Raw genomic sequence first — 13,903 nt, forward strand, 5'->3', positions numbered from 1 at the left:
GGGATCATGGAGATGGGAGATGTCTGAAAAGGTCCTAGGACTTCTTCGATGGTCTCCCGGGAGAATGGACCCAGCCATCGCCCAGTGCTAATTTCATTTTTCATGACACTCTGAAAGGCAGCTTGAAATTCTGGATTGTTTAGCTTACATATTAGGTGGTAAAAACGTATGGTATATTCTCGGGATGCTGACATTAAAGCCGTGTCATATTGACTCCGAGAGTAGGATATTTAGCATTTAGATTTAGTTCAGATATAGCATGAAACCAGACTTCGGCTTGTAGAGGAGTGTTGACTTGGTTCTCATTCACCTTCAGGGCAGCTGCTAGCTCCGTGACTGCTGCTCGTGCATCCCGAGCACTGGTGCTTTTCTGGGTGGGCCTTGCTGGTGCAGCCGTTTGGACGTTGCCAGTCAGCACAGAGTTCGAGCCCGGCGTTCGTTCCACTGGTGATCTCGAGAAAACCTTGCTTGTTCCAGTTGCAGGTAACACCACGTTTCCCGTTCCAGAGCGAAGTCCGTGAGCAGTGCCGGACATCGTGCCTGTCGCGTCCAAGACATCGGTGACAGCGTGTGAGCGGGGCTTGGTTTGAGTCCCGAAAGGAGCGTTGGAAGTTTGGGTTGTCCGGTTGTCTGCTGGCTTTTCGAGGTGAAGTGGAAGGGTAAGGAGCTTGACGCGCTTTGCCTGAGGACTGGCGTGGGCTTCGGAATGGGGGGGTAGAAGTGATCTGGGAAAGCTTTTGCAGTTTGGCGTCGACTCTGGCCTCCATTAGCGCGGTAGCTGCTTGGATATCTGTACGTAGGATAGGTGGATGCGTTATTGCAAAATAATGTCGGAGTTTGAGAATTAGCGTCGGTGGTTGTTGTTGATGAGTCGGCGGCATTGGCGTCGGTGATTAGCATGGTAAGATTGTTCGTTAGCATCGGTAGTAACGAGTAGCATTCGTGTAGCGTCGGTAGTTCGGGTAGCGTTAGCGTAGCATAGGTGGCGAGAGTAGCGTTGGTATCGGTCGGTGTTGTGGTTTGAAATTGGGGGGATGTGTTCAGGTCATAAAGAGATGTGATAAATGGGCACGTATCAATAGTTAGACGGTGTTTCTTTATGGAGCAAAATGTTTGCTTACCCTTCAAGCTCTTTTCTTGCCTTTGTTTGACGATTTCTCGACGGCTTTCTGCTAGGACCCTGTTGGATATCACGGAGAGGTCAAAAGGCTCCTTCCTCTCCATTGCGTCGTACCACGCCAGACGCATCTCTGCATGGTAATGGGCCATTACCCGGTCCCCGTCTTGCTCCTGAAGCTCGCTGTGCATATCCATGTTGATGTAGAAGGCTGCAAACATGGAGATGTGGTCGTCAGGCCAGGCCCCTAGCCTTAGTGTGTTGAGGAAGGCGCTTTTTGCGCGCATGACCTGAGGCCAGGATAGTCGGGAGTCGGGAATGGCGTTTGGTGAGGCGCGGACTGTGTGAGATCCCACTAGGGAGTCCTTGCTACGCTCTTTTGCCTCTGTTGCTGCTTCGGGAAGGAAGTACCACAAGGGAACATACTTCCGAGCGGTTATCATCTTCTTGGCATATGGGTGGACTTGTAGTGGAATCGATTCCACCCCGACCCCTTTCTGGAAACTGTAGATCGGCATACGCTTCTTGTCTGCCTCTTTTGCCAACTCCTTCTCCTTCTCCTGCTGTTCTACCGCTGCGAGTCTCTCGGCGTCGGCTGCTTCCTGTCTCCTCTGTTCTCTCAGTGTTTCTGCTTCTCGTAGCTGTACCTCGTATTGAGCTCTGGGACCTTCGATGTGGATCTCCCATTGGACCTTGAGGCGTTGAGCTGCGTGCTCGTCCGTGGTGATTTCAGGGGTGTTCGCGTCTGTAATTAGCGCGTTGCGCATGAAGGTGTGAGCCCCGCTTGCGAAGTTGGGGGCAGGTATCTTAGCAGGGTCAATCTCCAGTCGTTCGGTCATTTTGTAGGATTTTGAAAGACAAGAGTTTTGTTTTGCGAGAGAAAAGAGAAACTAAGGAGCTACTAGGGACTAGTACTGCGAGGCTTCGACGTACACTCGTCGATGCGGTACTGGCAAGAGCAAGAAGTACCACATCACGTGTCCGTTCGAAGACTCAAGTTTGTCGCGTTTCGATATCTCAAATTTTGCACACACGTGCCAGAAGCGAATTAATATTCTTCATGTTCTTTGACTTGAATATCCCCGTGAACACAACTTCCAAACTGCCATATGCGCGATATTGCATCTAACGAATTCGAAGCATGTGCATATGCTTACTTAGACATACTGTCAATCCAACCGTTGCCAGACTTAGGTATTTGCAACAGCCTGTTGGCCTTCCTTACCCTCCGCAGAGAGCGATGCCCGACAAAGAACCGTAGAAGATCTTTCCAAGCTCGGGAGAGTAGTGAGCCTATTCGAAATTATTTGACGATGCCATTATCTAACAGACTCTTACAACATGCTTAGATCCGTCTCGTTGTTCATGTCATGGATGACCTAGAACTGCAATCATCGTGATTCTGTACCCACATGTGAAGGAGGCTCATTATATAAATTACTACTCTACACTCTGCGATGAAAAGTGCCCGCTGTCTCATGTTCCAACCTCCTCTCTCTTCATACTAATCATCCCGAGGTCCCCCCTTCTTCCCCTCCAGGATGTTGAATCTCGGTGGATGCAACCTATCTCGAGTATGATATTATGATATCTCATACAAGCATTCCGCTTAGAAGGAACTTAAGTGGAATCAACGTCAAGTAGGAAAAAAGAACTCACGCAATGCCTGCAGTTTGCAAGGTGGATATGAACCCACATATCATAGCCGACAGTGCGACTCGGGAGATGACCTTAGCTCTCGAAGGAGCCATGGCACTTAATACTCCGATCTGAATGCCCAGGGAACCTAAGTTGGCAAAGCCACAAAGTGCATAGGTAGCGATGGTGAAACCACGCTGTGAAAGTGCTTCCGAGGTTTTTTGAAGAGCGACGAGTTCAGTATAGGCAGCGAATTCGTTCTCAATCAGTTTCGTAGCGAGGATTTGGGATACTCGAAGGATCTCCGCACGGGGAACGCCAAGGAAGAAAGCCACTGGATAGAACACATATCCAAGGACAAGTTGCAACGTCAACGCATGAATCCCGAAGCCACGACCTATCCAAGTGAGTAGACCGTTGATGCTAAACGAACAATTTGAGCGAAGTGCGCATTGTAATCAGAGGATATCATACGCAGCGACTAATGATAGGACGGTTAAAACATTCGTACTGAAATCATTCAAAGTCAAAGGCCGATCGATAACAGATGGGAGCACGGGGGAATGGACGCACAGAATTTGACCAGCGACCACTAGACCGAATACAGCACCCTTACTGAACGCATGTAACGCGTTGGCCTGCAGAATGAATCAACTAAAGGTTTCGGGGTCATGAGAGCAGTAAGCGTACTGGGGGATACTTTTCAGCGGCGCCGCGGTCAACAATGACATGTCCACGAGTGACTGGTTCGTCGGTTTCAGGGATGCGAAGTTTACTTATGGCGATCGACGCGGGAATGCTCATGACGGAGCTGGTCACAATATTTTCTGCAGGAACTCCCAGGTTGATGTATGCTGCCATGACGCTACCAGATATACAAGAAAACCCGGATGTCTGGTAAAATCTTTGCGATCGTCAGTAAAAACGTAACACAAGCATTCGACATGGACGCACATAGTTCAAGTTCATATTTGGATATCACTATACAACAAACGGAGTCAGTAATATACCGACGCGCGAGAGGGACACACATACAATCAATATGAAGACAGACCATGGTAAGATCTTGGCAATGCCATCAGTATAAACCTACGCAGGTATTCGAAAAAACAAACACACGCAGTTCGGATTCTGTCATTACTATGAAGACAGAGACGGAGTCAGCGATGGAAATTACGGACGAGGAAGACTTGCATACAATCGACATAAGGACGAACTAGACATGCTGATTCTCCTTGGCCAATCCATGGCGAAGCTGCAGCAACGACGGCCTCTGCACCAGAAACGTTCAGAAGTTTGAAGAAGAACCAGGCACTTCGAGGAGAAACATTGAGCCTCACAAAAAAGAAAAGAAGAATGGCGCAAATGCCAACGAACAATTTCCCGAGTAGCCATTGCATCACCCCCAGGTAGTATAACATCTGGACGAACGCGATGAAGAAAATGATGGCAGCAAGCTACAGGGAGCTCAGTAGTCCGACGATACCGAATAGCCATGAATAACTGACGGTGTTCACAAAGAACCAGTTTTTGGCAATCGTGTCTGCATCGAAAAAGAACGATGCTCCTGCTTTAGATTGAGCCAGGAAATCAGAGGCCAATGTGGCAATCCATGTGAAGATGGAGAACCCAGCGCCAGTTTTGAGGACAAACAATGCGACCACCTGCTGAAGAAAGAGACCAACAATCACAGTGGGCCTTGCGGACATCTTAGTATTCAGATCTGGAACAAACAGACGATGGAGGTCACCAGGGAATTTGACTTCTGAACTTTGACGAAAGCCAAAAACAGCATTGAAATACAAATAATCCAAGGACAGAGATTGCACGATCACCGTAATTGGTGTTCTGTTAACGTATTGAGGAACTTCTTATAATTAGTAGAAGTAATTGTTTGACTTGCCTCCTCCAAAGGAAATCCAAAAGCCGAACCAAACACGATGCCAAGCAAGCACAGCCATCCTATTGCCAAACGAGTATAATGAGGTAGCTTATAGAACGGTTCTTGAACACAGGCTTCCCAAACAGCACCCACAGGCTGAGCTACGACGGAATTCGGGATAAAACGGAAAGCAATAACCCTCATGAAAGATCAGACATTGAACATGCGACTTGTCGACTAAAGTCCTCATATACTCACAGGACGAAAAACCAAGCAAAGAGGGTCTGTACGATCCTAATCGAGGTTCCTTCAGTAATGGGGTTAGCTCGGATTAATGCCCGAAGCGTACCACCGATGTCTTGTTGCCTTTAAGATTGTTGAACTGATCCACCATCCGATGATGACCGCCGCCAACGCCGCCAAAATAAAAGGTCGATATCTTTGATAGAGAAGAGTACTGCGGGAAACTTTCGTATCGTCCTCTTCAATCCCCACAGGAACGGATCCCGTATCCTTTGCAGCTTGTTTTTCAATGGAGGCCGAGGACCGAGAGGTTTTGTGCGTCAATCCTTCAGAAAGGTTCTGCGCTTCATAATCGCCGTGTTGATCCATAGTTGGAGTAGCTGGGCCCGGAGTAATGAAGGTGGCTTGAGAAGAGAATCCTGCCGAGTACAAATTCTTCTTTAAGTATTAGATTTTGAATGCGAGAAGGTTTACACCATATGGATCCACTAAAACATGTCGTAAGCGATAAGCCTGCTACATATATGCTGATAGGAAAGCTCAGAGACCCAGGAGCATGTAGATGATTTTGGTTATCGCGAAAGTATTGCCCTGATATTCGTTCCGATAAAGATACTATAATGCATGGTAGTGCATGGTGCGCACAGAGTGTCAAAGCACTATTGATGGAGTAATCGCGTTAGAGAGCATGGTCCGGTAAGTATGGAGCTGAGACGTGCGGGATAAAATCGAGATAGTAATACATAAGGCCTTATCACAGTGTCACACTTTCAGCGCCCTTACGGTCTTGCCACAAGCAATCGCTACCCATTCACCTGCGGTCGACTGGCCCGTGCTCATGTTTAGACCTTGAATGGTCGGGGACCAAGCTAAATTTGTTATCTGGCTCGGTGCTGTATATGCGAATGCTGGCTCAGTCACAAGCTTTTTCTTCACGTCTGGTCTTGGGGAGTTTAAGCGGGAGCTTGCGCTCCTAGGAGAATTAGCGTTCATGCTGGCAGAGGCTGCGGTATAATTGGCAAGGTCCCACAGCAAGAGCTGGCAATCATCGCCTAAGTTTGTTAATCCATCAATCAGCGAGGGAATTCGAGGAACAAGCATGATGCATTACATACCAGCAGTTGCCAACAACGGTTGGTCGCCAGACCCCCAACCTACTGCGTTGATTTGGCTATGATGCCCTTTTAGCTCAAGCACAGGTTGACCAGGGCTTCGCATGTCTAAAATCTGGATTTCGGATCCATCCATATGGAAGGTTGACATGTAATTACTATCTGATGGGTTGAAGGCAATGCGAAGAAGAGGTGAAGTAGGCGGACGAGCAGATGTAGATGGTGAAACAGATGGAGGCGGCACGTTTTTAGGTGCAGGTGTCTCGTACAAGATTGTTGAATGTTCTAAACTTCGAAGATCGAAGGCGCGTAGACTCCCGTCAGCACCGACAGATACAAAAATGTCTGTGGATCCTGGGAGCCAAGCGACGTCGTAGACTTCGCGATCGTGAGCAATAAGCTGGGTAACCGCAGCAGATGTGTCGATATTCCAGACAGTACACGTAGTGTCTATAGAAGAAGTGACAATCAAGCTAGGTGCCTTTTCGTTCCACGAAAAGTTCGTCAACGGCGCGCCATTAGAATTGTTCTGTACTTTCGATTGCTAGCACCAATGATAAGTATAAGGAATTATTTTTTTAGACAAAGAACAGACGCACCCCAGATAGTGCAGTCTTCAGACTTAGACTGTGACCACTTGAACTTGCAGTCCTCCCAACGAAATTCGACATCGCGGGCTGCGCGTCGCCCGAATATTCCCACAACCTCAGCGCGTCTCCAGTTGTAGCCAAAAGCTCCGTAGATGGAGATTTCTGCGACCATTGATAGGATATTGCACTTACAGGTTGCCATTGTAGACTGGTTACTGGATAACCATGGTGAGCATCGCAAAGAGTCACGAAGTCAGGATAGTCGGTATAGTCATCTTCAACCAAGATATGCTCGTCTTGTAAGCCGACTATGGCGATGCGATTCGAAAAGTTTTCCAAGAAGGAACCGATACCAAGACGGAAGGACGATCTGGGTCGCATCTGTTCCTTTGGAGAAGTAGATTTGCACCAGTCCAACGCATAGATAGGCCCTATAGCGTACATCCGTTCTGTTAGTAAGTCGTATGATCCATGAAACCTAACGACCCACAAGGTGCTTCATATTGAAGAAGAGTAGTTTGGGTCATGAAGGTTTATTCCAAGTTTAAGTCATCTTATCTTATCAGTGCAGAGCCGATGGTTCGCGGCAAAAATTACATACCAGGAGTTTGCAAAAATAAATTTTCAAGGTAGATACAGGGACCAAAATACATTTTCTTGTAGTAGGATACATGATATTTATCTGGGTTGAATTGTTATGCATGTCCCATCCCTCCAGGAGCATAAGTTTTTTCTCCGATAACACCTTCGTGTTCGTACAAAGGAGGAATATCTGGCACGTGCATTTGGAAGATGTACCTTTTGATGTTGTGAGGGAGTGCCTTGAGTTGATAGGCAGCGTGTGTGTGTGATGGCACACTGAAGACCTGGTCAAGCTCTTCTAGACTGAGAGCTTTGGTTTCGGGAACGAAAAGTAGGATCGCGAAGAAGCCAATAACGCTGAGCAAACATTGAGCTTATGACAAAGCAATCAATCATGGTCGCTTACTTCCACCCCGCAAACCATCCGAAAGCACCTATGGCACTCAGCTTAACCTTTGACGGTAAGATTATATGCGAAATTACAGACCTTGGGGTTTAAAAGCTCCAATCAGTCGGGGGAAGGTTAGGGCGATGATGAAGTTGCTGAAAACGAAATATCAGCAGGATAAGTAAACTTGAAAAACCGGTATTGGTAAAGACACTGACAAAAACCATAGAACTGCTGTTGCAAAACTCATTCCGATGTCACGAACATACAAAGGGAACGCCTCGGCGGAGTACTAAGTGTATTCATCAACGAATGGTATGTAGAACTTTGACATTTGACTCACAGTAAACGGAACAGGACCTTCGCCTGGGCTATAGGCCATCGAGAACAGATAGATACCAAGGGTGACGACGCCCACTTGAGCTTTCTGGTCGGGTATCCAACTATATAAACAAGGATTTTAGTCAGTGCATTGCAAGGGAAGGTGGAATGGACGTACAAAGCAAATCCAGCCAGCAACAGGAAAATCGACATGAGAGGGAAAGTAGTCAATAGCAGGTTTCTACGGCCAAACGTATCAATCGTCCAGATGGCCGGAAAAGCAAATATCCAATTGATCATTCCGAAACCCCAGGAAGCAAGTAATGCTTGGGTATTACTGAAGTTGGCCTCTGAAAAAATGTTGCTAGAGTAGTATGCGATAGCATTGATCCCACAAAATTGTTGCCTAAAATAATGACAATAAGTAGGACTCATAAGTGCTAGATTTGATTTTACTTACATGAACATGACGATGAAGGAGGCTAACGTCGCCCTGCGGACTCTGGGGACGGTGAAAAGTTCCATGAATCTATTACGATTACGCATGATATCCTTCTCCGCCTCAAGGAGAATGTGGATGTCTTCAGTTAGCAATGAGTTCACGCTTAAGGGATTGCTACAAGACGCCCTTACAATATAGATCCCTAGCGGCTTGAATTGGGTGACGTCTTAGGCGCGCAAGTGAATTGTAAGCCTCTCTGTATCGACCTTTCGAGATATACCCTGAAAAACAAACGTTGTGCGTTCAAACATTCATGTTGCGTACTGCGCGCTGTCGAGCTTACATCGGGGGCCTATCGTGGCGATATAAACAGCAGCATAATGTCGGAGAAATGATGGAAGACCCACTTTCTGGACATAAGAAGACTTGCAAGCAGATAAAAAGCGCGGGAATACCGGCCTGTAGAAACTTGAGGGTTGATAGAAAGGGAAAAAAGCATTGCACCTACGCTACCTAGCATTAAACGCCAATTTAAGCCTGTGACATGAGGTGGGTCTGGTACTTTGTAGAAGGCAAGATCCATAACGGTCCCAATCATAATACCGAAAGCGGTCCAGGTCTGCCACATCATCACGAGAGCTCCACGAATGGCGGGAGGTGCACATTCGGCAGCATAAACAGGAACGGTGCTGTGGTAAATGCTCGAGAAGTACACTTAACAGAACTCAAAGTGGGTGATAGAATACCTTGATTTGGGACCGATACCTAAGCTCCGAGTCAGTTCGTCAGGAAATGCGTGAAATAGAAAGTGTCCGGATGCACACCCAGTCCGAGTACAAAACGAGCAACGAAAAGATGCTCCCATGAATTGGTCACGCCCTGCCATATACAAGTCAAGAACGAAACCAATGCTGTCAAGAATATAGTCCCCCGACGACCAAGGAACCTGTTGAGCTGTAGGAAAAATCAGTCAGAAACGAAGCAAATCGCTGTAGTACCAGCTGTTAACAAACCGGATCGGTCAACCAGCAACCCAGGATAGCACAGCACAGGTATGGCGCGGAATTTACAAGTCCGAGAAGCCATTGGTTCTTGCCATTATCGTTCGCTTTCACGTCGATTCCAAACTGAGTAGCGAAAAAAAGATTGGCACCGTTGATAACGGATTCATCCATCTTTCAAATGTGTTTAAGACCTAGTGCAAGTGGATTTCGAAGATGATTCACATACCCCTTGGACGGCTGCGGCCATAGAGCAGAGAATAACAAGGTAATACAACATACGAGGCTGATCCCATTTGTGTGTGAGTTCTCGTCTGAAGACGGCCTTGTCTGCTTCGTCAAGTTGTGGCAAATTTTCGAATTGTGATGGATCTTGAGCAACTAAAGCGCCCTTCTGAAATTCCAAAACAAGATCCTTCAAGCCATGTGTCTCTGCGAACAGTCTGGCATCCTCCATGAGCTGTTCACGAGGTATGTGCGCTAGAGGATTGGCCAGCTTTGCGTTTAGATTTCGAAAAGAGTCATCTTGAGAAGCTGAGCGCTCGTTCATTGATATTGAAGCATTGTCTCGCTTCTCGGTATACGGTTTTTCTTGAGACGTGGTCATTAGAACTTTGAGGAACGGAAATCCAGTAAAGGTGTTGAAACATATCTTGACTTTTGTATGGTGCAGTTGGCTTAGTCACCACCTATTTGGGACAGGCGCCATTCAGGGTTTGGAAAAATTTTTGAAAATTATAGATGCGATTTAGGTGTTTTTATGTGCATTTCCGAGAGGAATAAAGCTTATTGATGTATTCTAGGGTCCCTGGCACCCCGATGCAATGTATAGATGATATATCCTGTTATCAGAATGGACAAAAGGGAGCATTGAGCTGACATTGAGACACCCTTAGCTGACCCTTAGTGCAGTAGAGTGTGGTAACCCTAACCCTAATCACTTCCCAATTGGGAAGTGCGCCATTCATGTGTAGCTTACTTTGGCAATTTTTACTTTGAGAGAAATTGCTCTTACAGTTCTCTTTCTGTATCTATTATAAGCCTTTCTGTAAGAGAGATAAGAAAAATACTGAAATTTGAGTGTGTCAGTCCGCTTGTTCAAAACTAGTGGTGACTAAGCCAACTGCACCATAGTATATCTTATGGGAAAAGATGTGGAGTCAGGTGAGGTCAGGTGGAGTCGGGCTGTATGCTCAGACTCCACCGAGCGGGATGATGCAGTCAGGATAGATTGGATGATATTAGAACCCTCAAACATTTAAGTACACTCGTAAATATCACAGAGGTCTGCAGTGCCTTGGACCCATTATAACCCACCATCCTTATCCAGCCTAATCCGTGTATTGGTGGAGTAATCGGTTAAAAAGGGACTTGATTCGTTCTCTGTTCAATATGCCCTTATACCCTAATGTACTCCTGATAGATGACATTCACCACTAAGGCGCATTAAATAATAGGCATTTCACGTAGATCGGCTACACAGTAGACTACATATACTACTATTGTGTCATACAACATTCTAGAAGAGTGAGCGTTACAGGCGTTAAGAAGGGAAAAAACACAATCCGCGTTAGTGCCCGGCTCCTTTCTCAAATACAGTGATACTTTCGACTTCATCGAAGTTGTACAAGGGTTGGAGTTGCACATCTTTGCGCCTGAATACCCACTTGTTGATCCAATAAGGAAGGAAGACTTTGCCCTGGTAAGCAATGTGCTTGGACGTAGGGACCGCGAAGACATAGTCGAGTTCCTCGAGAGTACGTTGTTTGGTTTCTAAATGACAGATACCATAAGCATCAGAACGAACCACGGCATCATCAGTGAACATACCAGGTAGCAAGAAAAAGATCAAAAAGAATGCAATAACATTGAACCCGGCATATAATCCAAATGCTATCAATGAGAGGTTAGAAGACTTTCATTGCGATGAATAGGTTGTAGACGAACATCCTTCAGGTCCCAATGTTCCCAACATACGGGGGAATGTCATCGACAATACGGCGGCCCAGAACAGACACGTTGCGACCGCCCATGACATTCCCATTTCTCTGTGGGTGAGAGGGAAAACCTCTGCAGAGTATGTGAATGGTACAGGACCCTCTCCCGGCGAGTAGAATGCTGACAACGACATCATGAGTTTATATCCTGAGAGCGGACGATATGATCACATACCATCAAATATGAAGATGAACAAAGCAATAAGAGGAACACGAGCAGCATTGGAAGTAGGGATGAGGAAGCACAATCCGGCAGCAAGTAAAGTCCAAGCCATATTCGGGAAAGTGAACAGGAGCAAGTTGCGTCTTCCAAATGTGTCGATAGTCTATTTCAATCTACATCAGTGGCCGTCCTAGAAGAATGCGAGATTGTACTCACCCAAACGGCGGGGAAAGCGAAAATGAAGTTGACCAAGCCGAATCCAAATGACGCTAGCAAAGCCTGTTCAGTAGAATACCCAGCTTGTTCGAATATTGTGGATGAATAAAAGGCAATGATGTTGATGCCACACCTACGTGCAAGGGGTATCATAATGAGAACGCGACCAAACTAATTCAAGGGTGTACTCACATCTGCTGGGCGATCATGGCAACAAAAGACGCAAGTGTAGCACGACGAACTCGAGGGATGGTGAAGAGTTCAATGAACCGTGAAAAGTAGTTGGAGCCCTTGATGATGGCAAACTCTTCCTGAAGTTGTCTGTGTACATAGTAAAGATCTTTGGCAGCTTGCAGTTCGGAGTTTCTGAGACGTTTTAGGGAACGATAGGCATCTTGGTAGCGACCCTTCTTCATATACCACTGTGAAAAAACAATAAGATGGAGACGATTTGATCAAGAATAACCGTGCTCACTCTGGGGGATTCCGGGCACATATAAATACAGATTACGAGAGGGATAGCGGGAAGGAAGGCGGAACCCAGTTGTAAACGCCACGCAATGGAGCCGACTCTGAACAATATCAGGTTGGCAGTTACTCCAAGGAAAATTCCGAACGCAGTCTAAGCAACGTCGAATCAGTCAAGAGCTGGTGCGGTAATGTGTTCTACTCACCCATAATTGCCATGACATGACTAATCCTCCTCGAATGCTCGCGGGTGTATTTTCGGCAGCGAATATAGGAACAGTACTTGCTTTAGCTCCCATACCGATACCGAGTAGCAGCCGGGTGGTAAGGAGTTGAGGCCATGTTTGAGCGCAAGCAGATCCAATGACGGTGAGAGTACAGAATATACCACACACAAATATAGTTCCACGACGGCCAAGAACTTGACAGTTACGTGAGATTCCAATTGCAAACGTACTGGATAAAAACATACGAGTGTTCAAGGGGTCCGTCAGCCAGCATCCAATCAGTGCAGCGCCGATGTAGGGTCTGAAAAAAATTAAAACTCGCATTTGGGAACGCAGAGGGTACGGGGCTCACCCAGAGTTGATGAGACCGATAATCCATTGATTCCTTGCGGCATCAGGATTGCTGGCATCGTCGGTGATGTTGAATACCTGGGGGAAAGACAAATTGGCACCATTTGAACCTTCTTGATCCCAACCCCTAGAAAAAGTAAGTCAATGAGTTTATTCGATCACTCGGAGCGGTTAGATGGGAACATACTGGACGGCAGCGGCAATAGAACATATGATGACCGTTTTGTACATGTCTTTTGGCTGGGACCATCGATCTGGAGAAGTCATCAGGACCCGGGAAAAGACAATGTGAAAGAGATGACATACGGGTAACTTCACGGCGAATAATCGCGCGATCCTCCTCATCGAGCTCGGGGATGTTCTCAAAATCCTTCGGATTCTGAGCAAGTAGGGCACCCTTCTTCAAGAACGGAAGTTGCTCTTCCATACCCTTCTCGCGGGCAAACTGCTCGACTTGAGCCATTAGCTTGGCCTTTGGGATACCATGCAGAGGGTTCTGGATCCTGATATCGTATAGTAATCAGTATTAGGAAGGAGGAGAACTAGTACAAAGTAGATACCTTGCGTTAACATTGTTAGAAAGATCGACATGGTGCTCCTCACGGAGCTCCTCGACGGAACCTTTCTCCGTGTCGTGAACCTTCTCGGTGGACATGATGGAGAAGTGATGGGAGGAAAGTCGGGACGACGAGTTAAGTGGAGAATATCAAGGCCCTTTATATGCGGAGGACCTCAGATCGGTTTGATGAGATACCAATGGGGGTATACGTCAGATACATACGGAACTCAGGCTCGCTTGACAGCACCGCCATTTTTTTGTGACAGGATTTACTGATTAAGGGGTTGAACTTGGCCGAAACACAGCTTTTACCGAATTTCTTCGTCCTCGTCGCTCGAGAAAGTGAAGGTGCTTCTTCTTCCATCCTACAAACAGCTAGTGGAGGCTCCAGCGAAATCCCTTGGAACTTCTGTCAAAATTCAAACAAGCTTCCCGCCTAGAATAAATATCATGAGGACACCCGAGAACCAAGGTTTACAATATAGGCGCGCGCCCGTGCACGGAATTCTTCGGAGCATGGGTATCGGGTCTACCGCACTTCTTCCTTTCTCAGAGCTATTCCGAGCATTTCGTATGTATCTATTATAGGAATATGAAGAATCATGT

General features: G+C 46.7%; 4 protein-coding genes across 4 annotated transcripts; all 4 read right to left on the minus strand.

The window, feature by feature from the left end:
- Positions 1-2,772: 2,772 nt before the first annotated feature.
- Positions 2,773-5,249, minus strand: C8R40DRAFT_1045606 (Na+ dependent nucleoside transporter C-terminus-domain-containing protein; the record flags this gene model as incomplete). The annotated part of the gene is made up of 12 exons (XM_046224320.1): positions 2,773-3,178; positions 3,230-3,265; positions 3,329-3,393; positions 3,446-3,649; positions 3,937-4,069; positions 4,133-4,212; positions 4,264-4,453; positions 4,506-4,603; positions 4,624-4,625; positions 4,655-4,836; positions 4,896-4,931; positions 4,987-5,249. The coding sequence occupies 12 exons, from the start codon at positions 5,247-5,249 to the stop codon at positions 2,773-2,775; spliced, it is 1,695 nt and encodes a 564-aa protein (XP_046086246.1).
- A 393-nt stretch (positions 5,250-5,642) lies between these two features.
- On the minus strand, positions 5,643-7,109 carry C8R40DRAFT_1160818 (WD40 repeat-like protein; the record flags this gene model as incomplete). The annotated part of the gene is made up of 4 exons (XM_046230064.1): positions 5,643-5,932; positions 5,996-6,536; positions 6,592-7,013; positions 7,073-7,109. 4 exons carry the CDS (start codon positions 7,107-7,109, stop codon positions 5,643-5,645), a joined length of 1,290 nt encoding a protein of 429 aa, XP_046086247.1.
- Positions 7,110-7,181: 72 nt separating this feature from the next.
- On the minus strand, positions 7,182-9,974 carry C8R40DRAFT_1105143 (uncharacterized protein). The gene is made up of 15 exons (XM_046228099.1): positions 9,546-9,974; positions 9,329-9,490; positions 9,140-9,269; positions 9,062-9,080; positions 8,824-9,004; positions 8,723-8,774; positions 8,659-8,667; positions 8,507-8,596; positions 8,334-8,454; positions 8,052-8,279; positions 7,896-7,995; positions 7,771-7,844; positions 7,652-7,707; positions 7,571-7,598; positions 7,182-7,521 (listed from the first exon to the last, which is right to left on the minus strand). The coding sequence occupies exons 1-15, from the start codon at positions 9,921-9,923 to the stop codon at positions 7,278-7,280; spliced, it is 1,872 nt and encodes a 623-aa protein (XP_046086248.1). The 5' UTR covers positions 9,924-9,974; the 3' UTR covers positions 7,182-7,277.
- Positions 9,975-10,886: 912 nt separating this feature from the next.
- On the minus strand, positions 10,887-13,393 carry C8R40DRAFT_1170786 (uncharacterized protein; the record flags this gene model as incomplete). Its single annotated transcript, XM_046231592.1, has 13 exons — positions 10,887-11,089; positions 11,147-11,209; positions 11,264-11,434; positions 11,489-11,639; positions 11,693-11,825; positions 11,885-12,114; positions 12,168-12,314; positions 12,367-12,581; positions 12,633-12,688; positions 12,740-12,865; positions 12,926-12,992; positions 13,045-13,241; positions 13,299-13,393. The coding sequence occupies 13 exons, from the start codon at positions 13,391-13,393 to the stop codon at positions 10,887-10,889; spliced, it is 1,854 nt and encodes a 617-aa protein (XP_046086249.1).
- Between the last annotated feature and the right edge of the window lie 510 nt (positions 13,394-13,903).

Source organism: Lentinula edodes (genome assembly GCF_021015755.1).
Source record: "Lentinula edodes strain Le(Bin) 0899 ss11 chromosome Unknown C8R40scaffold_18, whole genome shotgun sequence".
NCBI classification, from domain to species: Eukaryota; Fungi; Basidiomycota; class Agaricomycetes; order Agaricales; family Omphalotaceae; genus Lentinula; species Lentinula edodes.

Bases quoted from the DNA above. Each gene is read 5' to 3' on its own strand.
- C8R40DRAFT_1105143 (XM_046228099.1), bottom strand. From the start codon at position 9,923: ATGACCACGTCTCAAGAAAAACCGTATACCGAGAAGCGAGACAATGCT. The intron at 9,270-9,328 runs GTTTGTTAACAG...TTTTTCCTACAG, and splicing joins GTTGCTGGTTGACCGATCCG to CTCAACAGGTTCCTTGGTCG. The intron at 7,599-7,651 runs GTCTGTAATTTC...TGAGTGCCATAG, and splicing joins TGGAGCTTTTAAACCCCAAG to GTGCTTTCGGATGGTTTGCG.